The following is a 26,130-nucleotide window of genomic DNA, read 5'->3' on the forward strand; positions in this document are numbered from 1 at the left end:
GTTCCAGGTCTTTGCTATTGTAAACAGTGCTGCAGTGAACATTCATGTGCATGTGTCCTTATAGTAGAATGATTTATAATCCTTTAGATATATTCCCAGTAATCGGATTGCTGGGTCAAATGGAATTTCTATTTCTAGGTCCTTGAGGAAGTGCCACACTGTCTTCCACAATGGCTGAACTAATTTTACTCCCACCAACAGTGTAAAAGTGTTCCTATTTCTCCACATCCTCTCTAGCATCTATTGTCTCCAGATTTTGTAATGATTGCTATTCTAACTGGCGTGAGGTGGTATCTCAATGTGGTTTTAATGTACATTTCTCTAATAATCAGTGATGATGAGCATTTTTTCATGTTTGTTGGCCTCATAAATGTCTTCTTTTGAAAAGTGTCCATTCATATCCTTTGCCTACTTTTGAAATGGGTTTGTTTGTTTGTTTCTTGTAAATCTGTTTTAGTACTTTGTAGATTCTGGATATTAGCCCTTTGTCAGATGGGTAGATTGCACAATTTTTTTCCTATTCTGTTGGTTGTTGGTTCACTCTAATGATTGTTTCTTTTGCTGTATGGAAGCTCTGGAGTTTAACTAGACCCCATTTGTCTATTTTGGCTTTTGTTGCCAATGCTTTTGGTGTTTTAGTCATGAAGTCCGTGCCTATGCCTATGTCCTGAATGGTTTTGCCTTAGGTTTTCTTCTAGGGTTTTTATGGTGTTAGGTCTTATGTTTAAGTCTTTAATCCATCTGGAGTAAATTTTAGTGTAAGGTGTCAGGAAGAGATCCAGATTCTGCTTTCTGCACATGGCTAGCCAGTTATCCCAACAACATTTATCAAACAGGGAATCCTTTCCCCATTGCTTGTCTTTGTTAGGTTTGTCAAACACCAGATGGTTTGTCAAACATCATATGGCTGTAGATGTTTGGCATTTCCTCCAAGGCCTCTTTTCTGTTCCATTGGTCTATATCTCTGTTTTAGTACAAGTACCATGCTGTTTTGATTACTGTAGCCTTGTAGTATAGTTTGAAGTCAGGTAGCATGATGCCTCCAGCTTTGTTCTTTTTGCTTAGGATTGTCTTGGCCATGCAGGCTCTCTTTTGGTTCCATATGAAGTGTAAGGTTTTTTTTCCAATTCGGTGAAGAGAGTCATAGGTAGCTTGATGGGGATAGCATTGAATCTATAAATTACTTTGGGCAGTACGGCCATTTTCACGATATTGATTCTTCCTAACCATGAGCATGGAATGTTTCTCCATCTGTTTGTGTCCTCTCATTTCCTTAAGCAGTGGTTTGTAGTTCTCCTTGAAGAGATCTTTTACATCCTTTGTTAGTTGTATTCCTTGGTATTTTATTCTCTTTGTAGCAATTGTGAGTGGCAGTTTTTCTTGATTTGGCTCTCTTTAAGTCTGTTATTGGTGTATAGGAATGCTTGTGATTTCTGCACATTGATTTTGTATCCTGAGACTTTGCTGAAGTTGCTTATCAGTTTCAGGAGTTTTGGGATGCGATGATGTGGTCTTCTGAATATACAGTCATGTTGTCTGCACTTAGAGAAAATTTGACTTCCTCCTTTCCTAATTGAATACGCTTTCTTTTTCTTGCCTGCTTGCCCTGGCTTGAACTTCCAATACTATATTGAATAGGAGTGGTGAGAGAGGGCATCCTTGTCTAGTGCCAGATTTCAAAGGGAATGCTTTCAGTTTTTGCCCTCTCAGTATGATACTGGCTGTGGATTTGTTGTAAATAGCTTTTATTATTTTGAGATGTGTTCTGTTGATACCTGGTTTATTGAGAATTTTTAGCATAAAGAGCTGTTGAACTTTGTCAAAGGTCTTATCTGCATCTATTAAGATAATCATGTGGTTTTTGTCTTTGGTTCTGTTTATGTGGTGAATTACATTTGTTGACTTGCATATGTTGAACCAACCTTGCATCCCTGGGATGAAGCCTACTTGATCGTGATGGATAAGCTTTTTGATATGCTCTTGCAATCGGTTTGCCATGACTTTATTGAAGATTTTTGCATCTATGTTCATCATGGATATTGGCCTGAAGTTTTCTTTTCTTGTTGAGTCTCTGCCAGGTTTTGGTATCAGAATGATGTTGGTCTCATAAAATGATTTGGGAAGGATTCCCTGTTTTTGGATTATTTGGAATAGTTTCAGAAGGAGTGGTACCAGCTCCTCTTTGTATGTCTGGTAGAATTCAGCTGTGAAACCATCTGGACCTGGGCTTTTTTTTTGTTGGTAGGCTATTAATTGCTGCCTCTACTTCAGCCTTTGTCATTGGTCTATTCAGGGTTTCCATTTCTTCCTGATTTAGGCCTGTGAGGGTGCAAGTGTCCAGGAATTTATCCATTTCTTCCAGGTTTACTGGTTTATGTGCATAGAGTTGTTTGTAGTAATCACCTGTGGTAGTTTGTATTTCTGCGTAATAGGTTGTGATATCCCCTTTATTATTTTTTTATTGCATCTCTTTGATTCTTCTCTCTTTTCCTTCTTATTAATTTGGCTAGCAGTCTATTTTGTTGATCTTTTCAAAAAACCAGCTCCTGGATTTATTGATTTTTTGAAGGGTTTTTCATGTCTCTATTTCCTTCAATTCTGCTCTGATCTTAGTTATTTCTTGTCTTCTGCTAGGTTTTCAGTTTTTTTGATCTTGCTCCTCCAGCTCTTTCAATTTTGACATTAGGGTGTCAATTTTGGATCTCTCCACTCTTCTCACTTGGGCACTTATAGCTATATATTTTCCTCTAAAGACTGCTTTAAATTTATCCCAGAGATTCTGGTATGTTGTATCTTCGTTCTTGGTTTCGAAGAACATCTTTATTTCTGCCTTCATTTCGTTGTTTATCCAGTCAACATTCAAGAGCCAGTTATTCAGTTTCCATGAAGTTGTGTGGTCCTGAGTTAGTTTCTGAATTCTGAGTTCTCATTTGCACAGTGGTCTGAGAGACTGTTTGTTATGATTTCCGTTCTTTTGCATTTGCTGAGAAGTGATTTACTTCCAATTATGTGGTCAATTTTAGAATATGTTTGATGTGGTGGTGAGAAGAATATATATTCTGTGGATTTGGGGTGGGGATTTCTGTAGATGTTTCTTAGGTCTGCTTGATCCAGATCTGAGTTCAAGTCCTGGATATCCTTGTTAATTTTCTGTCTTGTTGATCTGTCTGATATTGACAATGGAGTGTTAAAGTCTCCCACTATTGTTGTGTGGCAGTCTATGTCTCTTCATAGGTTGTTAAGAACTTGCTTTATGTATCTGGGTGCTCCTGCATTGGGTGCATATATATTTAGGATCATTAGCTTTTCTTGTTGCATTGATCCTTTTACCATTATATAATGCCCTTCTTTGTCTCTTTTCATCTTTGCTGGTTTAAAGTCTATTTTCTCAGAGACGAGAATTGCAACTCCTGCTTTTTTTTGCTCTCCATTTGGTTCATAAATCTTCCTCCATCCCTTTATTTTGAGCTTATGTGTATCCTTGCATGTGAGAGGGGTTTCCTGGATACAGCACACCAATGGGTTTTGACTTTTTATCCAATTTGCCAGTCTGTGTCTTTTGATTGGTGTATTTAGCCCATTTACATTTGGGGTTAATATTGTTATGTGTGAATTTGATACTGCCATTTTGATGCTAGGTGGTTGTTTTGCCTGTTAGTTGATGCAGTTACTTCATTGTGTCAATGCCCTTTACCATTTGGTATGTTTTTGGAGTGGCTGGTACTGCTTGTTCCTTTCTATGTTTAGTGCTTCTTTCAGGAGCTTTTGTAAGGCAGGCCTGGTGGCAACGAAATCTCTCAGCAATTGCGTGTTCCTAAAGGATTTTATTTCTCCTTTGCTTTTGAAGATTAGTTTGGCTGGATATGAAATTCTAGGTTGAAAGTTCTTTTCTCTAAGGATGTTGAATATTGGCCCCCACTCTCTTCTGGCCTGTAGGATTTCTGCTGAGAGATCTGCTGTGAATCTGATGGGCTTCCCTTTGTGAGTAACTCCACCTTTCTCTCTGGCTGCCCTTAGCATTTTTTCCTTCTTTTTAACCCTGGTGAATCTGAGAATTATGTGCCTTGGGGTTGCTCTTCTTGAGGAATATTTTTGTGGTGTTCTCTGTATTTCCTGGACTTGAATATTGGCCTGCCTTGTTGGATTGGGGAAGTTCTCCTGGACGATATCCTGAAGAGTGTTTTCCAGCTAGGATTCATTCTCTCCGTAACTCTCAGGTACACCTATCAAACGTAGATTAGGTCTTTTCACATAATCCAATAATTTTTGGAGGCTTTGTTTATTTTTTTCACTCTCTTTTCTCTAATCTCACCCTCTCTTTTTATTTCATTGATTTGATCTTCAGTCTCTTATGCCCTTCCTCTGCTTGGTCCATTCGGCTATTGAAACTTACGTATGCTTGGCAAAGTTCTTGTGTTGTGTTTTTCAGCTATATTAAGTCATTTGTAGTCTTCTCTATGCTGTTTATTCTCATTAGCATTTATTCAAAGCTCTTTTCCATTTCTTCAAAGCTCTTAATTTTTTTTTGCATTGGGTTAGAATGTGTTCTTTTAGCTCAGAGAAGTTTGTTATTACCCACCTTTTGAAGCCTGTTTCTGTCAGTTCGTCAGATTGATTCTTTATCCAGGTTTGTTCCCTTGCTGTTGGAGTTGTGATCCCCTGGAGGGGGATAGGCATTCTGGTTTTGGGTGTTTTCATCCTTTTGCACTGGCTTCTTCCTATCTTTGTGGATTTATCTACCTGTGGTCTTTGTAGTTGGTGACTTTTGGATGGGGTCTCTGAATGGACGTCCTTTTTGTTGATGATGAAGTTATTTCTTCTTGTTTTTTAGTTTTCCTTATAATAGTCAGGCCCCTCTGCTGTAGGACTGCTGGAGGTCCACTCCAGATTCTTCTTGCCTGGGGAACACCTGCAGCCACTGCAGGACAGTAAGGGTTGCTGCCAGTTTCTTCTTCTGTTATCTTAGTTCTAGAAGGATACCTGCCAGATGTCAGCCTGAGCTCTCCTTTGTGAGGCGTCTCTTTGGATATATGGGGCTTGGGGAGCTGCTTGAGGGGACATTCTGTCCCTTATAGTAGCTCAAGTGCTGAGCTGTGGGCCCCATTGTTCTTTTCAGAGCTGCTGAGCAGTTACATTTAAGTCTGTTGCAGCGGAACTCATAACCACCCTTTTTCCAGGTGCTCTGTCATGGGAAGGTGAGGCTTTATTTATAAGTTCCTGACATGCTGCTGCCTTTTTTCAGAGATGCCCAGCTCAGCGAGGAGGTAACCTAGTCACAGTCTGTCAGCAGAGGTGTTGCTGAGCTGCCATGAGCTCTGCCCAGCTGCTGTGTGAACTTCCTTGTGGTGTTGTTTACAGAGGTATAGTTAGAACTGCCTTGGTAAATGGCGGTCTGCCTTGGTAATGGCGGTCTGCTTTGGTAATGGCGGTCTGACTGCCTTGGTAATGGTGGACTGCCTCGGTAATGGCGGACTGCCTCGGTAATGGCGGACTGCCCTGGTAATGGCGAACTGCCTCAGTAATGGCAGACGCCCTTACCCCCACAGAGGTGGAGTGTTCCAGGTCCAGCTGCACTTGCTGCAAAACTCTCAATTCAGAGCGTTTCAGATTGCTGGTCTTTGTGGGGGGGGGACCCACTGAGCCAGATCACCTAGCTCCATTTCAGCTCCCTTTTTTTTCAGTTGAATGGGCGGCTCTGTCTCCCAGGCCTTTTAGGCGCCAGTTGGAACAGCTGCCCAGATTTGTGTGGAGACCCGCTGCGCCAGCTGAAACAGCCATGCTGGAAACTCATGGCACTTTTCAGCCCGGAATCTCCTGGTCTTTGGGCTGTAATAACTCATTTGGAAATGTGGTGTTCACTCACCCTCTGCATTGTTTTTGCTGGGAACTGCACTCCAGAGCTGTTCCTATTTGGCCATCTTGGATCCCCCAGGAGCTGCCTTTCATACGACCTTTTTTGGGGAAATGTCTAATCAGGTCATTTGCTCATTTGTAATTATTTGTTTATTTATTGAGTTGCTGGAGTTCATTATATATTCTATATTGAAGCCTGTTGTCAGGCATCATTTGCAAAATTTTCTCCCAGTTGTCTTGATGATGTCCTTTGAGGCACAGATGTTTTTAATTTTGATGATGTCCATTTGTTTTTTTAATTGATTGTGGTTGGTTGGTTTTTTTTTTGTTATAAAAACACTGGGCTGGAGTGCAGTGTTACAATCTTGGCTCACTGCAGCCTTTTCCTCCAGTCCTCCCACCTCAGCCTCCTGAGTAGCTGGGACTGCAGGCTACTATACCTGGCTAATTTTTGTAGGAAAGTGCTGGGAGAACAGGCATGAGCCACTGTGCCCAGCTGATGGTGTCATCTGTAACAAACACTGGTAGCTCCAGTGTCATAAAGATTTACTCTCTTTTGTTCTAAGAGTTTTATAGTTTTTTTCTGTTATATTTAGGTCTTGATCATTTTGATTCAATTTTTGTACATAGTGTGAGGAAGGGGTCTGCATTTTAATTCTTTTGCATGTAGTTATGATGTTGTTTCAGCAACATTTGTGGAAAAGACTATTTTTTCCCCCATTGAATTGTCTTAGCATTCTTGTTAAATCAGTTGACCATAATGTGAGGATTTTTCTGTACTCAATCTATTTGATTTATGTACTTTCTGTTCTTATTCTGGTACTGCATTGTCTTTATTACTTTAGCTTTGTAGTAAGTTTTGAAGTCAGGAGATTTGAGTCCTGTAATGCATTGTCTTGTGAGACTGTTTTGGCTATTCAGAGTCCCTTAAATTTTTATGAGTTTTATGATCTGTTTGTCAATTTTAGTAAATTAGCCAGCTGGGATTGTGATAGGCATTGTGCTGAATCTGTAGATTAGTTTGAGAAGTAATTCTGTTTTAAAAATAGTTTTTCAATGCCTGAAACATGGGGTGACTTCAGTTTCTTTCAACAGTTTTTGGTTGTTATCAGAGTATAAGTTTTTCAATTCTATTCCTAAAATATTTTTATATATTTTCTTTTTGATGCTATTGTAAATGGAGTTTTTTGTTTTATTTTCAGGTTTGTTGCCAATGTATAGAAATATAATTGTTTTGCATGTTTATCTTGTATCCTGCAACCTTGCTATACTGATTTATTAGTTTTAATAGTGGTTTAGTGGATTCTTTGGGATTTTCTATAACTGGGATTGTATTATCAGCAAATAGAGTTTTACCTTTTCAGTTTGGGTGCCTCTTATTTTCTTGACTAATTGTCCTGGCTAGAACCTGGAGTGTAGTGTTGAATAGCTTTGATGAAAAGAGACATCTCATCTTGTTCCTGGTCTTAGGAGGGAACACATTCAGTCTTCCACCATAAAGTCTGATGTTACCTGTGGGCTTTTCATATATGCCCTTTGTCAGGTTCAGTTCTGGACTATTGCTAACTTGTGGCTTTTATCAGGAGAGGGTATTTAATTTTGCAGAATGCTTTTTTCTGCATCTATTGAAATGATCATGTGGTTTTTGTCCTTCTGGAATAAAGATATATTCCATCTGTGGTATTGCGTTAATTGATTTTCAGATTTTTAAATCAAACTTGCATTCCTGGTATAAATCCCACTTATCAAGGATGATCTCTGTATATATTTCTAGATTAAGTTTCCTGGTAGTTTTTAAAAAGCAATTTTGTGTCTGTATTCATAAAATAATATTGATCTCTAACTTTCTTTTCTTGTGATGTTTTTGTCCGGCTTTGATATCAGTATTGCTGGACTCATTGAATGAGTTGGGAAGTGTTCATCCTTTCTCTTTGCAATTCTCTTTTAAATATTTGGTAGGAGTTAGCAGTGAAACTATCTGGGCCTGTTTTTTTTTTTTGTGTGTGTGCATTTTGTTTGGTTTTTGGTGGGTATTTTAAAATGGCCAATTCAGTTTCTGTTATAGATCTATTTGTAGTTGAAATTTCTTTTTAAATTCATTTCAGTAGTTTGCATGTTTCTAGGAATTTTTTAGCTTACTGATTTGTTGCATGTGGTTTATAGTATTTCCTTATGTCTTTGTTTTTGTAGGGTCCATAGTAATGACCCTGTTTTGTTCCTGGGTGTAGTAATCTCTCTCTTTTTCTTACTTGAGCTAAACGTTTACCAATTTTAATTTTTTCAAAGAGCTAACTTTTCGTTTTGTTTTCTATTTTTGTGTTTTCCATTTCATTATTTTCCACTCTAATCTTTTTTTTCCCTGTCTGCTTGCTTTTGGTTTAGTTGTTCTTTTTTCAGTGTTTAAAAGTAAAAGGTTAGATTATTGATTTGAGATGTTTGCTTATATTTCTTAAGTCTGGAATTTCTATTTAGTTCTCACTCTCTTTCTCTCTCTCTCTTCTTTTTTTTGAGATGAAGTCTCTTTCTGTCACCCAGGCTGGAGTGCAGTGACATAATCTCAGCTCACTGCAACCTCTGCCTACTGGGTTGAAGTGATTCTTAAGCCTCACCCTCCCAAGTAGCTGGTATTACAGGTGTGCACCACCATGCATGGCCAATTTTTGTTTTTTTAGTAGAGACGTGGTTTTGACACATTGGCCAGGCTGATCTTGTCCTGACCTCAGGTGATCTGCTCACCTCGGCCTCCCAAACTGTTGGGATTACAGTCATGAGCCACTGCACCCAGCCTAGTTCTCTTTTATAATGCCTTTATCTTTACTGAAATTTTATCTTTCAGATATTGTCTCAGAGCTTTCTTTAATGGTAGTTTCTTTTATTTTTTAAGCATTATGATGGCTGATTTGACATTTTGAAGGTTTATCTCCATGGTCATGTGCAGTGGCTCATGCCTATAATCCCAGCCCTTTGGGAGGCTGAGGCAGGTGGATCACCTGAGGTTAGGAGCTCAAAGCCAGCCTGGCCAACATGGTGAAACCCTGTCTCTACTAAAAATACAAAAATTATCTGAGTGTGGTGGCATGCCCCTATTAGTAATCCCAGCTACTTGGGAGGCTGAGGCAAGAGAATTGCTCGAACCCAGGAGCCAGATGTTGCAGTAAGCCGAAATTGTACTATTGCATTCCAGGCTGGGTGACAAGAGTGACACTCCATCTCAAAACAAACAAACAAACAAACAAACAAAACAAAACAAAGTTCATCTTTGAGGTTCATTTGTACCTGAGGAGCCTTGCTTTGGCTGTCTCCTTCCTTGGCCATCTCTGGTGAACTGCTGGTCCATCTTTTTGCTCTCAACAGAACTTCCTCTTATTTACTTATCACCAAAATCTTCATTACTTTTGAGAATTAATTCTCTCCACCCCCAAACTTTATTGGGTATAAGTGACAAAAAAATTATGACCTTTCTAAAAAATTATAAAGTTTTACTGATATTTCTTAAAAATTTTTTTTTTTTATGGAGATTGATCTCACTCTGTTGCCTAGGCTGGAGTGCAATGGTACGGTCATATCTCATTGTAACCTCAAACTCCTGGGCTCAAGCGATCCTCCCATCTTAGCCTCCTGAGTAGCTAGGACTACAGGCATATGCCACCATGCCCAGCTCACTTTAAAATTTTTTGTAGAGATGGGGTCTCACTATGTGGTTTAGGCCACTCTCTAACTCATGGCTTCAAGTGATCCTCCCACCTCAGCCTCCAAAAATTCTAGGATTACAGGTGTGAACTACCACACCTGGTCCTGACAGGTATCTTTGAAGCCTCTTTTTCTCCTTTGTTATTATATATATATATTTTAGGTGATATAGTGAAAAGAAATTGTGATGTTAACAAAATAAGAAGGTAGTAAAACACAAGACATGAGCAGGGTTAAAGAAGTGTTTAGTTCTGTTGACTGGATTTTGGAGGGTTCTGAGCAGTAGAATTTAATAATATAAAGTTAGGTTGGGGAGAGGTTCAGAAGATTGTGGAATAAATCCATGCCAAAATGTTTAGAATCCATTCTGTAGGCCAGAAACTGGCAAGTTATGGCCTGTGCTGTGTCACAACATGGTGGAGCGTCAAAGGGGAAGTTGGATGCATGCGAAGGGGCAAAACCCAGGGGTGTCCTTGCTTTTTAAAAAGCTACTCTCATGGAAACTAGTTAATGCCCACAAAAAGTAATTCAGTTGTGCCAGATGATAGTGAGAACTCACTCATTACATCAGAACAGGAGAATGGCCTCAAGGCATTCATGAAGGGTCAACCACCACCACCGCCATGACTGAAACACTTCCCACTAGGCCCCACCTGACAAAACCTGTCACATTGGGGATCAAATTTCAACATGAGTTTTGGGAGGACAAACCATATCGAGACTATGGCAGTATTCAAGAATTTGTGAATCAGAAAGTTACGGATACGAGGTGATCTCTACTGTTGGTGAGGTTACCATTATAGTGCACTCAAGTACAGCTGAAGGACTGTGTTGACTGGCATTCCATTCCTCCAAATTTCCTGTAAATTTGTGGTTACATTTAGTGTGGGCTTGCATTCAGGTTTGACTTATTTGGCATAGGTGATGGTGTGTAATTTTATTAGGAGGCACAGTATGTTTGGTGATCTGTCATGCTGTTAGGATCTTCTAATTCTGTCATTTCTTCTTTTTTTATTAGCTGAAATGTTCCTATGAAGGGAAATGTTTTCTCATAAATTACCAGGTTATCCGGAGAAACAGTTTGAGTATTTCCCTTTATTTACCATAATGCAAGATAAGTTCCTTACCTAGCATCCTCCAAAGATGATCAATAAAGTGTTTATTTATTATAATGGTTTGGTTTAAAAAAATTTTTAGTATCCTTATGAATGTGTAGATCCAAATGTACTCTATGTGTTTCAGTGTATTTTAAGTATAATTCTTTTGTTTTTGCCCAGTGGGAGCCTGTTGTTTTGTCTTGAGTCCTTTTGACCTGATTCTAATAGTCTTTGGTAGTTTCCTTGCTGTCTTGGTGTGCAGTCCTAGCCTGGGAAATGGTATTCAAGACTACAAGCTGGGCACGGGGTATTCATTGCTATACATATATATCTAAAGTATATATATATATATGTGTGTGTAATGTATACTATTAACATATATGTTGCTAGTAAATTGAGATAGAATTAGCTACATATATACTAATACATATTAATGTATATAATATAATATTGCTATTTATATATATATTCATTGATACTGGGTTGGTCATTGTTTTTACAAAACAGAGCCAAGAAATATGTTTGGCTTTTTTTAGTCAGTAACATATTAATATACATAGATGATTCTTTTTTATTTAAATTTTAAATTCAGGGGTACATGTGCAGGTTTGTTACATAGATATATTGTGTGATGCTGAGGTTTGGCTTTCTTTTGAACCTGTTGCCCTGGTAGTGAACATAGTACCCAACAGGTCGTTTTTCAACCCTTGCCCCACTGTCTCCTTTACCTCTTCTGGAGTCCCCATGTCTGTTATTTCCATCTTTATGTCTATAATACAGATATTTCTCATTCAAATTCATGACTACATTCTTTATTCTTAACCTACTTGATTCTGTTTTTATATCTCCCACACCAAAAATTCTGGTTCTCATCTTAATTACTTGCTTGCTTTATCCCACTAATGGATACATTTAGTCTCATACTAATTATACCAACATTATTACCAAGAAATGGTTACTATTTTTTTTAGTAACTCTTTTTTTCTCTAAGATATATTCATATACTAGCAATATATAGTGAAAATACAGTCAAATCATTACAATTTTAAAGTTATTAAAATAGTCCTCATTTGGTTGATTCATTTACTTCATTTTATCTTAACTTTTAGAAATAGCTTAATTTTTTTTGGTGATAAATATATACAGCATAGACGCAGTTCTAAGGTCTAATTTATAAGACAAGGTATATTCAGGGAAGTCCGCCTTCTACCCCATCCCTCTACCTTTCTTCTCCTTTTCCTTTTCTTCCCCTAGTTTTAGTTCATCCTTTCATTAAACAAAACAAAAACAAACAAAAAATAGATATTTTCTGCTTGCCTTCTTAGGTAAGCAGTAGCGTACTATACATTTTCTGTGTTGCCTTCCTCACTAAGTAACATGTCCTGCAGATCACTTCATAGTGGCAGATAGAGATAGTCTGCATTCCGTTTGCAGCTGCAGAGTGCTCTAATTGTGGATTTATGTAGTTGTCCAACCAGCCTCCATAATCGATTTTGTTTTAATTTAATTTAAAGGAATTCTTTTAGTTTTACTAGTGCTAAAACTTCACAATTCCTTTATATTCTTATGGCTTTGTGTGTAATAGTAAATATTTGTTAAAATGAAACTTTATTTTCTATTTACTTACATTGACATAATAATTGTATGTTTGTAGAATACATAGTGATGTTTTCATAAAATGTGTGTGATCAGATCAGGGTAATTAGCATATCCATTGGCTGAAACATTTATCATTTCTTTGAGTTGGGAACATTCAATGTTCTTCTCCTTGCTATTTGAATCTATCTATTACTGTTAACTATAGCCCTCCCACAGTGCTATAGAACACCAGAACTTATTGCGCCCATCTGGCTGTAATTTTGAAATGTTTTAAAACATTTCAAAAAGAGCTTTCCAAACGTACTTTACGTTTTCTTCTGGCTGCGTTTATTCACAACTAATTATTTGACCATGGTAATAATTTTTAATGTAGCTTATATGTGTTATCTCAAATTAGAACACAGAATATGTTGTATCAGCATGAGAAAGAAGTAAACGTAGAATTAAACTAGTTATCTCATCTTTGTAAAGAGGCTTATAGTCTTAAAAGTATGTGTACTCATGTATTTTGATTTAATATGTTATCCTAAACCAGATTACTAGTCTGCTAACCCAGATATACATGCAGTTTGGCCTACTAAAAATAAAATAATAAATATAACTCAAATTTCTATGGGATACCTTGATATTTTAGAAGTTTAATTTAAAAAGGGGCTTATAGTAAGACCTCAGATTTTATTTTATATAAATCATTTCAGTTCATCCCCTTTAACTGAAAACAATTATCGGGAAATAGTTCTAGTAAAATTAGTTCATCAGTATTGCACTTTAGAATTAGAGTCACATGTTATTTTAAAGTTCAGGGTCCACCATTTTTTCTTCAGTCATTTTCATCTTATATACCAACAGGAATATTCTTTCTCAAAAACAATCTGATTACATCATAATTATTCTCAGTCTCATTCATTTATTTCCAATTTCATTTGTCAAAGAAAATGACATGTAGTTGTTTCACCTTAGATGTGCAAGTAGCTGTGTCCACATAGGGATTATTGCCACCCTTTGAGTTTGGACCCTTATAGAATAATCTTCAGCTGACTTCAATTTACTTAAGAAGGAAAGAGATTTTCTGGCACTGCTGTGGGACTTCTTTTTGTCTATTTAGTCTCTTTAGGTTTCTATAATATAAATCTTTTTAAATAAAATGATTTAAATAGTCAAAAGTCTCATTGCCATTAAGACTGTCTTATTTATTGAGAATGCTCTGCCAATATCCAGCTTTCTATAAAAATTACTTTGGCTGTCTTTGTGATGGACTCTCTTTTCTTTTTGTCCTCTAGTGCATTCCACTCTTCGTTCAACTTGTTTTGGAGAGATTAACTCGAGGAGTCAAAACTAGTGAGCTTCGTACAATGTGTCTTCAAGTTGCAATTGCTGCCTTGTACTACAACCCTGATTTGCTGCTACATACTTTAGAACGAGTTCAGTTGCCTCACCACTCTGGACCTATCACTGTACAGTTTATAAATCAGTGGATGAGTGATACAGATTGTTTTCTTGGGTATGTGTCTTTTACACAGCTTTTCTGTTTCTGGAGGGTTTGCTTTTTCATGTTTGCATATAATAGTATGCACAAAGATAATTTTCATGTCTTAGGATTTTTAGTGTATTGTTAATATTTGATTTTTAGAGGATTAAGATTGTATTCAGCAGTGTAATCTAGTAGAAAGAATGCAGGCTCTGAAAATTAGGTGTGGCCCTTACCTGGTTTCTTTTTTTTTCCCCCCCCCCACAAAAAAAGTATGTAATGTGTATAATGATTTATATCTTTAAGTAGCAAGAATTAATTTTATGTCTGGGTTTCATGATTAAGTGTCAATGGGTAAAAACATTCTAAATGGAGTCAGAAGGTACCCCTCTGGCACTGATATAATGTAATGTCACAGAATATTTACCTCTTTGCAAGGGACCCTGTTCTCAAAAGTGGAATCAGAAGGCTTGCTATTTGGAACCCAGGTGCTGCCCCAGTAGGAGAATTTGGCTTTATGTGAAGCACTCTTCTAGTTTTCAAAAATAGGAAGAGGTCCCAACTAGTGTTATGTGCTCACCTCAGGTCACCCAACACAGATTAGTGACTATGCTGTGCTAGAAATTAGCTAGCTGTCTAATTTGTTTTAAAACTATCAAATTTGTTTTAAAACACTGGAAATTAATATTATTCTTTTTAAGTTTTGTGAGAGATCATTTAGAAAAATTTGTTGAGAGAAACAGACTCCCTACAGTAGTTAAGACACTGCTGCTACAGATGGAGGCCTGGATTAGGATGGGGAGATAGGAATGGAGGAATGTATTTATAAGCTGCTGTGCATGTTCTAATTTTTCTACTTACAGGACACTGGAATTTATCCTTGATTGAGATTTGTGATTAAAACCTTGAAGGGAAGAACATACTTTCAAATAAATTGTGCTTAAACTTATCTCTGAGAAAGATTAGGGAGTAGAGATTTGGCCATTTAAAGTTAAGTGGTTGGTCCTCTTGTGTCTTTATTAGCACCTGGAAGCAATTTCCCAAAGGTAGAAAGGTTCACCCTGCTCTTGTGTAGACTGGGGGTCCTTGGGTTGTGCTTCCTTCGATTCTTTAGAGCTCTGGTTGTCTTTTCTGCTGTGATCCAGTTGGCATCTGTTTCAGGGCTGCATGGATGAGAAGGTCCTCAGGTTAAGTATAGTTCCTGTACTTGAATCAAGGAATGCAAATAATGAAGAATAACAGAAGTTTGTAAAATATTCATTATTGGATTTGTTACTGTCACTTTAAACAAATAGAATCACTGCAAGTGAATTTTTTATTCACACTTAAAATTTTAAGAATGTTTTGCCAATGTAATCTTTTAATTTTTAATTTTTTAGTTTTAAGCAACTTAAAGGAAACATTTAATAGAAAAATGTCTAATGTATACTGATCAAACTTTTTTCTTTCTGAATTAAATTTTCCTTGTCCTTATTTTTTCTTATACTGTTTTATAACAGAGGACTTTAGTAGATTACTTACATTAAGTTCAGCTTACTAGCTTGCTAGATGCTGAGTTTTTGAAACATCTTTCACTTCTTAGGGTTTGTGTAGAGTATGTGTCCCAAGAAACCTTGTAGCTCTATCTAATGTTGGAAGAGTCTAAGAAGCTCTTCATTTTCCCTCACCATTGTATAGGACTTTTACGCTGTCAAATACAGGTATTTCTGCTTTAATAAAATCCTTATGCCAACGCTCATATATAACATTTATATTAATCTTAAATTGATATTATAGCAAGATTCATTATGCTAATTTCAGGCTCCCAATAGGTCTTTGCTAATAATTGGTTTACAGACTTTGATTTATGTAGGATTTCATTCAGTACAAGATGGAGGATATCTCTGTATAACACCAACAGATGAACCTTAGAGATGCCTTGGACGTTTCTTTTTGTAGTTTCTCCAGAATACGCTCTTTACTCCACTTTTCATGTCTACATTTTTTTTTTTCTTCAAAATTTGCAGGCATCATGACCGGAAGATGTGTATAATAGGACTGAGTATCCTTTTGGAGTTGCAAAATCGACCTCCTGCGGTAGATGCTGTGGTGGGACAGATTGTTCCTTCAATTCTTTTCCTTTTCCTTGGCCTAAAGCAAGTCTGTGCTACTAGACAACTGGTAAACAGGGAAGATCGTTCAAAAACAGAGAAAGCTGATGTGGAAGAAAATGGTAAAGTCTTCTAATTGAAATGAATGCTACAATTAATTTTGATTTGCATATGTATTTTCTCTGAATACTAGTCTTTATGGAGTCATTAAACAGATGTACATTCTTTGGCCCGCTGCACATAGAACAAATATTTTGGGCTTGGTTGACTTGTTATTAAGTGTACCATGTGATATAAATGTAGATTTGTGCACCTTCTTACACCTAATATACTCAGTGATTTTTTTTTTTTATGGAGCCTAATAGATGTTGTTACACATTAGGAAACATATTTATAACAATCAAATGGTCTTGATTATAAGTTAGCAATCTAGTAGCTAATTTTCTTGCTTGTGCTAACAGCCTCATCAGGGCAGCAGCCATGAATTAAATGAATCATTAGCTTAAGAACTGAAGTTTTAGTACTACAGATGAGTAGAGAGTGTCTTTTTTTGTAATGGTTATGAGGTGACTCATTATCAAAAATTATATTTGAGAGATATATTTGTGATTTAAACATAAATTAAGGTATATAAGTGAAGTAGATTTACGTAATTGAGAGTCAGAATAGGATTGTTAGAGTTGAACATTAGACCTTTGTTTTGTTTAATGATGAGATTGCGGAGCTACTTGCTAGAATCTAGGAAGTAGCATTCTCCAATTCCAGGTGAAGTTTTTCCTCTTCTGGTTGAGAACAGATACCTCGTTAGCTAAGAAAAATCAGAACTCTTCCTAGCAAACATACAGCTCTATTTTTGATGCTAAATTCTGTGATTTTAACATGTGTAGATTTAAAACACTTTTAACTGGCATCATCCCAGTTTGTTCACATACCAGGGATTATAAACTACCCTTTGTCCCCTCCCCAGCACAAAATACAGCTTCTAATTTGTTTTTCTGAAATCTGTGTAGGTCTTTTGAAGAAATGCTTCTTTACTAGAAGTGTTGTATGTGTGATTTTTGTTTTGTTTTGTTTTTAGCTAACTATGTGCTAACAGTTGTAGAATTCTTTTTTTTTTTTTCCCCAGTATGTTATGATCTTTAATTTCTTGTTTTGGTAACTCTTTATTGGCTTATACTTGTATGGCTTGAGGGAAATTTTTCTATTAATATCTCAGACTTTCTTGTACTTCCTACTGAAGTATGGAATGATTGAGTTGAGGTATTTTTCAGTCTTTGTATTCATAGTTATACTTTGCCATGCACTTTTTTTGTGTGTGTAGTTGGTCCAAACTAGGGTTAAGTGCCTTATTCCTGAAACTACCTAGTTCAATCCACCTGATTCAGTATGGTATGTGTAATGAAACTACTTTTAGGTTAATATTACCTGGTTTGGGTTGACTCCAGGTTTTCTGTCTTAGCTTGCATGTGGTTCCTGTTGCAGTATTTCAGTTACAGTCTCAGTGCTAGGAACAGATTGACACTGCAAATAGATACAGAATCCATGGTGATATGTAATGTAGTTCAAGTTTTTAACTTTTCAAGCCACATGTAGCTAACTATTTTTCTTTACATTTTTGCTATTTCTATTTTGTTATAAATTTAAAAATTATATATTTATGGGGTACAAAGTGATGTTATGATTTGTGAATACAATATGGAATGATTAAGTCAAACCAATATATCCATCACCTTAAATATTCTTTTTAATGGTGGGAACATTTGAAATTTAGAGTCTTGCCAGTTTTGAAATGTACAATATGCTATTAACGATATTCACCATGCTGTACAATAGATATTAAAAAAAACACATACAAGCAAAACAAAAACCTTATTCTTCTGTCTGAGACTTTGTACCTTTTTACCAACATTTTCCCATTCCCACTACCTCCAGCCTCTGGTAACCACCATTCCACTCTCTACTTCTGTGAGTTTGATTCTCTTAGATTCTGTGTATAAGGGAGAACAGGCAGTATGTGTCTTTCTGTGCCTGGCTTATTTCTATTTTCATAATGTCTAAGTCCATCCATGTTGTTGGAAATAACAGAATTACCTTTTTAAAAGCTGAAGAGTGTTTCATTTTAAAGAATCTGTATTTTCTTTATTCATCTGTTGTTGATGGACACTTAGGCTGATTCTGTAACTTGGCTATTGTGAATAATACTGCAGTGAACAAGGGGCTGCTGACATCTGTTCTACATACTGACTTCAAATATTTTAGATACATACCCTGAAGTGGGATGGCTGGATCTGTACTTTTACTGTTTCTACTAGCAGAAATGATTTCCTCATTGGGCATTTCTAAGCATAATCAACTCAGTTTATTAAGAGGACTGAATTCTCAATAGGAAGTCATTGTCTAAAACATATGCACTGACTGCACAGTCACTTTTTTTAAACAAAGGTAATTTTGAAATTGGCAATTGAATAATATTCTTGTATTAATGAACTTGCATAGCATAATAGTAGTAATGTTCATCTGGATAACAGGTTTAGGGAACCTGTTTTCAGTGAGGAGGATAAGGATATTTTCGACTTAGCAAACTCTACAGTAAAGATAAGTTTTATTTATTTTATTTTTTGGCTCTCCTCTTTAGACCAGAGATAAGATTTATTTTTATTAAAATTACGTGGAAGATTTTTCCTTTCCAGAGTATAATTTTATGGTCTTTGGTTTTTGTTGTAAAATTTTATATTTTGTCTTTATGTGTTTTGATTCCTTTTAATTAATGGATTCACAGAGGAGATTTCAAGTGATGAAGAGGAGACGAATGTGACTGCTCAAGCAATGCAGTCAAATAATGGAAGAGGTGAAGATGAGGAGGAAGATGATGAAGATTGGGATGAAGAAGTATTGGAAGAAACTGCCCTTGAGGGGTTCAGTACTCCACTGGACCTTGACAATAGTGTGGATGAATATCAGTTTTTTACACAAGCTCTGATAAGTATGTCTTTACTCCCCACGTCTATTTTTTTTTTCTAAACTCTTTCTTCATTTCTTTCTGTTAGTTTTGATATCTGCCCAAGATTGGTCTAGATTCTTTTAAAAAATGTTTTATGTATTCCTTATGATAGAAATCCTCAAACATACATACGAAAGACTGAAAATAAAACAATGAAACACCTATCACCCAATCCTAGCAACTTTCATTGAGAAGTAGCAGGGTGAGCCTGTACGTTATCCTTGCAAAAGTAATATATGGCAAGAGTATCTGTGTATATTTTTCATCCTCTAGGCATAAATGGGGAAGCATTTTTATAGCAAAGAATGAAGTGTTTCAGGCGTGTGTTGTTAAAAATTGTGGCTATCAACCTATTAGTAATTCACAATCCCTGAAATGAAACTCCTGTCATAAGAGAGTGACTTTTTACTTCGTAACTAATTTGCCAATTTTATACAACAAAGGACAGTATAATTAGTTACAGCACTCATAAATGATTTTGGAGGAGAAAATATTTGCCAAATATTCTTAATAGGTGTAATGTACACAGTGTACAGAGGCCATCCTCAATGTGTAAGACTAATAACCTCATAGAAAAATGGAAAATGGAAATGGAAAATTTACAGAATAAAAAGCCAATGAGGATACTTAGAAAATTATTCATCAAATAAATTATTTTAAATCTCATTAGTATAGATTATTTGTTTTATGGTTAGATAGTATTTCTATAGTTATATTTTAATTTATTTCCATTGTGGGACATTTAAGATTGTTTCCAATGTTTTACCATTACAAGGGATATTAAAATGAACATCCTTACATGTATATATTTTTACTAATAAGGCACTACTAGCTTAACATATTGGTGTTTTTTAGTGTTGCTACAAATACCATTAATGAAGAAAAAACTACCTAGATGTTTTTATGGAAATTCACAGGAATTAGAGGCAGAGAGCACAAAAAACTATATTCCAAAGCATGGGGAAAATAACAGCATAAACCTGGGGATGGAAATACCAAGAGTGTGCCCTAGTGTAGTTCCAGACGTGGGTGTGTGTCATAATTACCAAGGAAGGTTTAGGTCTTGAGTAGGATCTCAGGAGATGTATTTTTAAAGATACTCCTCAAGTGACAAGCAGCTTTAAACCAGTGTATAGGGGCCACTGCTTAAAGACTGTGAAGGAATACCATTGAGCTGGGCTGTAGAAGCCTTTAATTCTGGAGTGATGTGGTCCATTCCATTGCCCGTTGGAGTAGTGTTGAAAGTTGATCTCTGAGGCAGTGAACTTGGGGATGTGGTGATTCACTTCAGGGGAATTATCTGGTGATGGATGATGTGCAGGAAAAAGCTGGAAAGGGCTAGATGTGGGAGCCAAGTGTTAGAAGATGATGTTATTAATTTAGGTGTATAGAGACCTGAAATGGGGAGGGTGACATTTGATGGAAAGTAGCATGTAGATGAAAGACATTAAGAAAGAAGCAGAGCTTTGGGTGTGGAGAGGGCATGCTCAGAGATGTTAAGGATTTACAGTGGTTGACTTGACTGGGAGACTAATAGAAATGGTGAGGGAAATGGGGAGATAGAAGGTTTGGGAGGGAATTGTTAACTTTGGTTTCAGTTATGTTGAGTTTGAGATGAGCTATTTAAATGGAACAGTCTGGGAGGCTTAGGGGAAGGTTCTTCCTAGAGGTACAGATTTGAGTCCTTGGGGTAGCAGCAATGCTGAAGCTGCAGGTGGTATGAAAATTCCAGAGGAAAATGGTAATGAGTGAGTACAGGTGTTCTGGATTTTAGAGAACATCCCTAGAAGACAGCAAAGGAGGTAGAGAACTAGGCAGACTAGAGATTTGCAATGTCCTAACCTTCCTTCGATATCCCACATAGTTGGGTACTAAGTGGGTACTCAGAAATAATACTTTGTTGGCATAAGTTTCATTACCTTGTGTGTGTTGTAGTACTGTACTCTTGTCTTTTACTGTCTGGGATAATTTCTTTGTAATTATGTTACTACTTGTTCTCTGAATAATAGTCACTTTAACCTCTTGTCTTTTCCTCCCAAAATGCAACAGCTGTGCAGAATCGAGATGCTGCCTGGTACCAGCTGCTGATGGCACCACTCAGTGAGGATCAGAGGAGGGCACTGCAGGAGGTGTACACACTGGCAGAGCACCGACGGACGGTGGCAGGTCAGCCAGAGTAACCTTCAGGGTGTAGTGCATGTGTCAGAGTGCCATGGTCAGCCTTATTTGATGAGCCAGGTGGCACCTAAACACTGCTTCTAAATTCTAAGGAATTGTCATTATTGTATGATTGTTGTTTTAATCACTCATGATCTTACTCTGTAAAACCCTGCACATTAATATGTGTCTCCTAGTGGTGTTCTCATTCACATTCTTATCCTACATTGGAGGCCAAGGTACAAAGTAAAGGTTGGGATAAGTCTTGCCGAGGGAGATTTAATCAGCTGGATCACTCCCCTGAACATTTCAGCCATGGGCCAAAGGGACTTTATGAATTCTTGCAAGGAGCTTGTATTCCTGGAAATGGAATGCTCTCCATTTCTTATTGTTGGGCTTTATTTGCCATTGTTTCTTGTTGATTTTCAGATTTTAAGCTGGAGGAATTATTTTATTATTTTATGTTGATTATTATAATTACTTGTGGATTATCATTGGAAAAGATTCTGGAGTTACAAAAAAATTTTAGTAGGAAACATTGCAAACTCAACATTTAAAGTTTAGAACGCTGGTTCTTCTGCATGGACTTAGTTTTCAGGTCCGTGTAGGTTCTCAATCAGCTCTCCTGATATGAGAAGCCTGGGCCCCCTTTCCGCAGTAGAGACAGTGAAGTAGACTCCAACTCTGAGATATGTTTTCTTTTCACTTGATTTTTGCAGATTTTCCCACGGTAGTGAACGTACCTACTTAGTGACATGCGTCTGTTAAAGGCTGACGTTCACTTTGGCAGAATAGCTAATACCACGAGTTACATTCTTTCACAGTTCTAAGCATATACAGAATCTGGCTCATTTGAGTCATCTCCAACTTTGTCACCTTACGCATTATTTTTTTTCTTTTCCTCTTTTCTTTTGAAAAATGCTAGAGGCAAAGAAGAAGATTGAACAACAGGGAGGCTTCACCTTTGAAAACAAAGGAGTACTCTCTGCATTTAACTTTGGGACTGTGCCCAGCAACAACTGAAGGAAAAAGAACATCAGCTGACCAAATGTCATCACTGCATATTATTTCACAAAAGGAGTGTGAGGGTCAAGGGGATGAAATGAAGGGGCTGCTTTTCGGGCCCTCCTGCTGTACCAGTTACCATCTGACATTCGGCAGCACATTTATCTACTCTTTTCCCTTTGACCTTTGTCACCCTGAAATAGACATTTTAAACAGCTACTGTAAGTATGAAATGAAACAAAAACAATCATTGGACTGAAAAGGACAAACCATATGCTCCAAAGGCTGAATGCCCAAGGTTGTTTTAGAGGATTGGATCGACTTGCACGTCTCAGGTTTTTGCCATGCAGAATCAATGGATTTATGCGGATAACAGTGCCTTCTGTTGTACATGAATTATCAGAAAAATTTTTTGGAGAGCATTGCAATTTTTTTTAAAGCATAAAACATATTTCTAGATACAACATAAACCTTGGTTATATCTTGACTATTCTGCATTTTACTCTGTGAATTTATTGTTAGGCAGTTACTGCAAGTCACTCTGGTTTCAGAATCTTCACTGCTCCCTCTGCTCACCCTGCTGCTGGGGGGCTTTCTTCAGGGGTTGTATTATAAAACATGCACTGGCTCTGGTTTTTCATAAGATGTTTTGTGGCTTTTTAAAGAAGTGTCTTACTCCCTCTTCTCTCATTTTTTCTGCCTTGAAAAGGGGTGGTATTTCTTTTGGGGTCAACAAATACGCATATCAATTTCACTCCTAACCTTATAAGTTCAGGACTGAATTTCTTGGCAGCAAGTGGCAGGGGCTCTTTAGTCACTGGAGTTAACAGTAAGTCTGAGGATATTCTGAATAATTTCATTATAAAATTAATTGGTAATCATACCTAAAGCACATTGAACTTCTAAGAGAAAGGTGCTTCATAAGCACACTGTCTTACTGGATGGGGGCTTGCATTTTAAAGAACATATCATTCCAGCTGTGTTGGACCAGGGTCCAAAGCATTTTATAAGAATATTTTTTTAATCTAGAAAAAAGACCCAAACAAATCTAACTTCTTGCTTTCTCACATATTTGAATATTCTACCTAATTTGTTTGTGTCTTTATTATAGCTCAGTTTGACTTTTTAAAATTTTTAAGGGTTGGGGCAGCTGCACTCATAGGAGGCCTATAGGAAATATTGCAGATGGAGATTACAGTGTTTTTCTGACCTGGTTCAAGACCAGAAAATGGATCATAGGATTTTCATTCAGTAAAATGAAAATGTATCTTCAGAACTTAACATATTACTGGATGTGATAACAGGTTTTCCTTTCTGTGAAATTGAAAATTCACAAAAATTCACAACTTAAATTTCCCATCAGCAATGAGAGGAACATTTTTCAGGTGCTTCCTATATTACCATCCGCCTATTAACTCTTCAGAATTTTAGGTTAAGTGATCTCTATAGAAGTAGCCTGGAAAACCATGAATTTAGAGTTAAATGACCCCCTGCTTTCCTCTGCCGCTCCCTTCCCAAGGCATTGAAGCAGAATGTGCCAACTGGCAGTTAGAAGAGAAAGATGGCATTGGGGGGAATTTTAGAGAGCTTTCAAACTCTTTATTCTCATGTTCCATATGGTCTAATCTTAACATAAATTATATGCCTTCACACTGGATTGTAAAAGGCATGTGATTTTTAGAGATTTTATTTTGTGATATATTGTCTTCTGCAGTATTAAAGGGAAAGATGTGCATCACCCTTTCTTGTTTTTGAAGCCAGGGTAGTTGTATGATTTTGTTACCAGCAGTGCTAACCTGAATGTGACCTGGTTACCTTGGAAATGCAGGAACTTATATGAATGTACTATAAAATAAAATGTGGACTGATTCCCAGGATTCTGAACTCTTCTGTGTGAAATGTTTTCTGAAATGTGGAGGTGCTTTAGGCAGTTGGTAATAACCCATCAGTATGTTGTCCTGACATCTGGGGACCTGAAGAAAGGTGGACTGTAGGTCTGGCAGGGTAACCAGGGCTTATCAGGAACAGCTAATTCATGGGGAGAAGTAGGGGGTGAGAGCCCATCTCATGAACCAGGAAGTCCACACAAGAATGTCAGAGCTCTGGAAAAGCACAGGGCATTCAACCACAGCAGGACCTTGAAGGAAAGGAAGGTGTCACTAAAATGGAGCCATTTTCTGATGGGTCTTCTATCAAATTATTAGTGGTCAAAACCAGACTGGTAATCAATATGGTCATATGTCATAATGGATGTGTTCTTAGAAATGCTTCACTGGGCATTTTGTTGTGGGAGCACCCTAGAGTGTACTTACACAAACCTAGAAGGTGTTGCTTACAACACACCTAGGCTCTATGGGATAGCTATTGTTCCTTGGCTACAAACCTGTACAGCACATTACTGTCCTATACTGAATACTGTAGGCAGTTGTAACACAGTGGTAAGTAATTTTGTAGCTAAACATAATTTTGTATCTAAACATGAAGGTACACTAGAGATACAGTATAAAAGATAAAAAGGCATGAATGGCGCTTGCAGGACTGGAGGTTGCTCGGGGTGAGTGAGTGGTGAGTGAACGTGAATGTGTGGGACATTGCTGCACACTACTGTAGAATTTATAACACTACACTTAGGCTACACTAAATTTATAAACAATTTTCTTCAATCTTAGCTTACTGTAACTTTTTGTGAACTTTTAACTTTTTAGCTCTTTTGTAATAATACTTAGCTTTTTGTACAGCTGTACAAAAACATTTTCCTTTTTAATGTCCTTATTTTATAAGCTTTTTTTTTCTATTTTTAACATTTGTTTACTTTTTACACTTTTTTCTTAACAACTAAGACACAGACACATTAGCCTAGGCCTACATAGAGTCAGGATCATCAATATCCCTGTCTTCCACCTCCGTATCTTTTCCCACTGGAAGGTCTTCAGGGGCAATAACATGCATGGAGCTGTCGTCTCCTATGTAGCAATGCCTCCTTCTGGAACACCTACTGAAGGACCTGCCTGAGGCTGTCTCACAGTTAACATTTTTAGTAAGTAGGAGTATGCTCTAAAATAACACGTATAGTAAATACTAGGTGATAGGAATTCTCCAGCTCCATTGTCTTATGGGACCACTGTCATTTATGTGGTCTGTTATTGACTGAAAGTTCATGGGATGCATACCTGTACTTGTATGATGGTAAGACCCATTACATTGTTAATCAGTGAAAATTCCAAGATAGAAAACAGTTATTTTAAATTGTCATTTAAATAATATAGTGAATTATAGTATAGTTTTATGTTTAGCAAGGGAGACTGAATAATCCAGGCATAAAAGGAAAACTTGGCCGGGTGTGGTGGCTCAAGCCTGTAATCCCAGCACTTTAGGAGGCCGAGGCAGGTGGATCACAAGGTCAATAGATCGAGACTATCCTGGTCAACATGGTGAAACCCCGTCTCTACTAAAAATACACACACACACACAAAATTAGCTGGACATGGTGGCGTGTGCCTGTAATCCCAGCTACTCAGGAGACTGAGGCAGGAGAATTGCCTGAACCCAGGAGGCGGAGGTTGCGGTGAGCCGAGATCGCACCATTGCACTTTAGCCTGGGTAACAAGAGCGAAACTCCGTCAAAAAAAAAAAAAAAGGAAAACTCGGCTATGTATTAAGGACCATGTACGTGCATATGTGTGTATGCATGAATGTTTCATCTATTAAAAATTATTCCAGGTGAGCCTTAAATGGCAGTCTTCTGTTCCCACTTTACTCTCTCCATTGAGACTGCTGTACAAATGCTGCCTGGGTGGGCTGGGAACGTTTTAGGCAGTCTGCTAGCAAGAAAGACTGCAAAGTCAATAAATAAAGTGAAGACTTATACTCTGGATAGACTGTGTTTGAGGAAGAAGCACAAAGGGTAACCATGGCTTATCCTAGAGCCAAGAGAGAGGTCTATAGGTGAGAGAAGGCATATGTCTGGGTAGTCCGAGAGTCTAAGCCAGATAGCAGTGCTGCCAGAGGAAGGAAAGCGCTGTCTTCTGACGAAGAGTGAGTGCAAGCCCTGACATCAAGGGGGAAGAGAAGGGGATGCACATGCTCCCTGCAGGACACATGGGAAGAAGCTCATCTTGGAGGTCATCCAACATGAAAAAGATTTGTAAGTAGTTGGGTGCCCCTCAAGAG

The 26,130-nt window shown here is 37.4% G+C and overlaps 1 protein-coding gene across 2 annotated transcripts in view; it reads left to right on the plus strand.

Moving 5' to 3' along the window:
- The window catches only part of IPO8 (importin 8), a 70,489-nt gene extending 46,652 nt beyond the window's left edge, over window positions 1–23,837 (plus strand). For both annotated transcript variants that reach the window (XM_078339005.1, XM_035255929.3), the window contains 5 exons: window positions 13,520–13,740; window positions 15,714–15,919; window positions 18,577–18,780; window positions 20,848–20,964; window positions 21,881–23,837. In XM_078339005.1, coding sequence (XP_078195131.1) covers window positions 13,520–13,740; window positions 15,714–15,919; window positions 18,577–18,780; window positions 20,848–20,964; window positions 21,881–21,978 — 846 coding nt within the window. In that variant the 3' untranslated portion in view covers window positions 21,979–23,837. The remainder of the gene's footprint in view (window positions 1–13,519; window positions 13,741–15,713; window positions 15,920–18,576; window positions 18,781–20,847; window positions 20,965–21,880) is intronic.
- Window positions 23,838–26,130: the final 2,293 nt, after the last annotated feature.

This window comes from Callithrix jacchus, chromosome 9 (genome assembly GCF_049354715.1).
Source record: "Callithrix jacchus isolate 240 chromosome 9, calJac240_pri, whole genome shotgun sequence".
Classification (NCBI taxonomy): domain Eukaryota; kingdom Metazoa; phylum Chordata; class Mammalia; order Primates; family Cebidae; genus Callithrix; species Callithrix jacchus.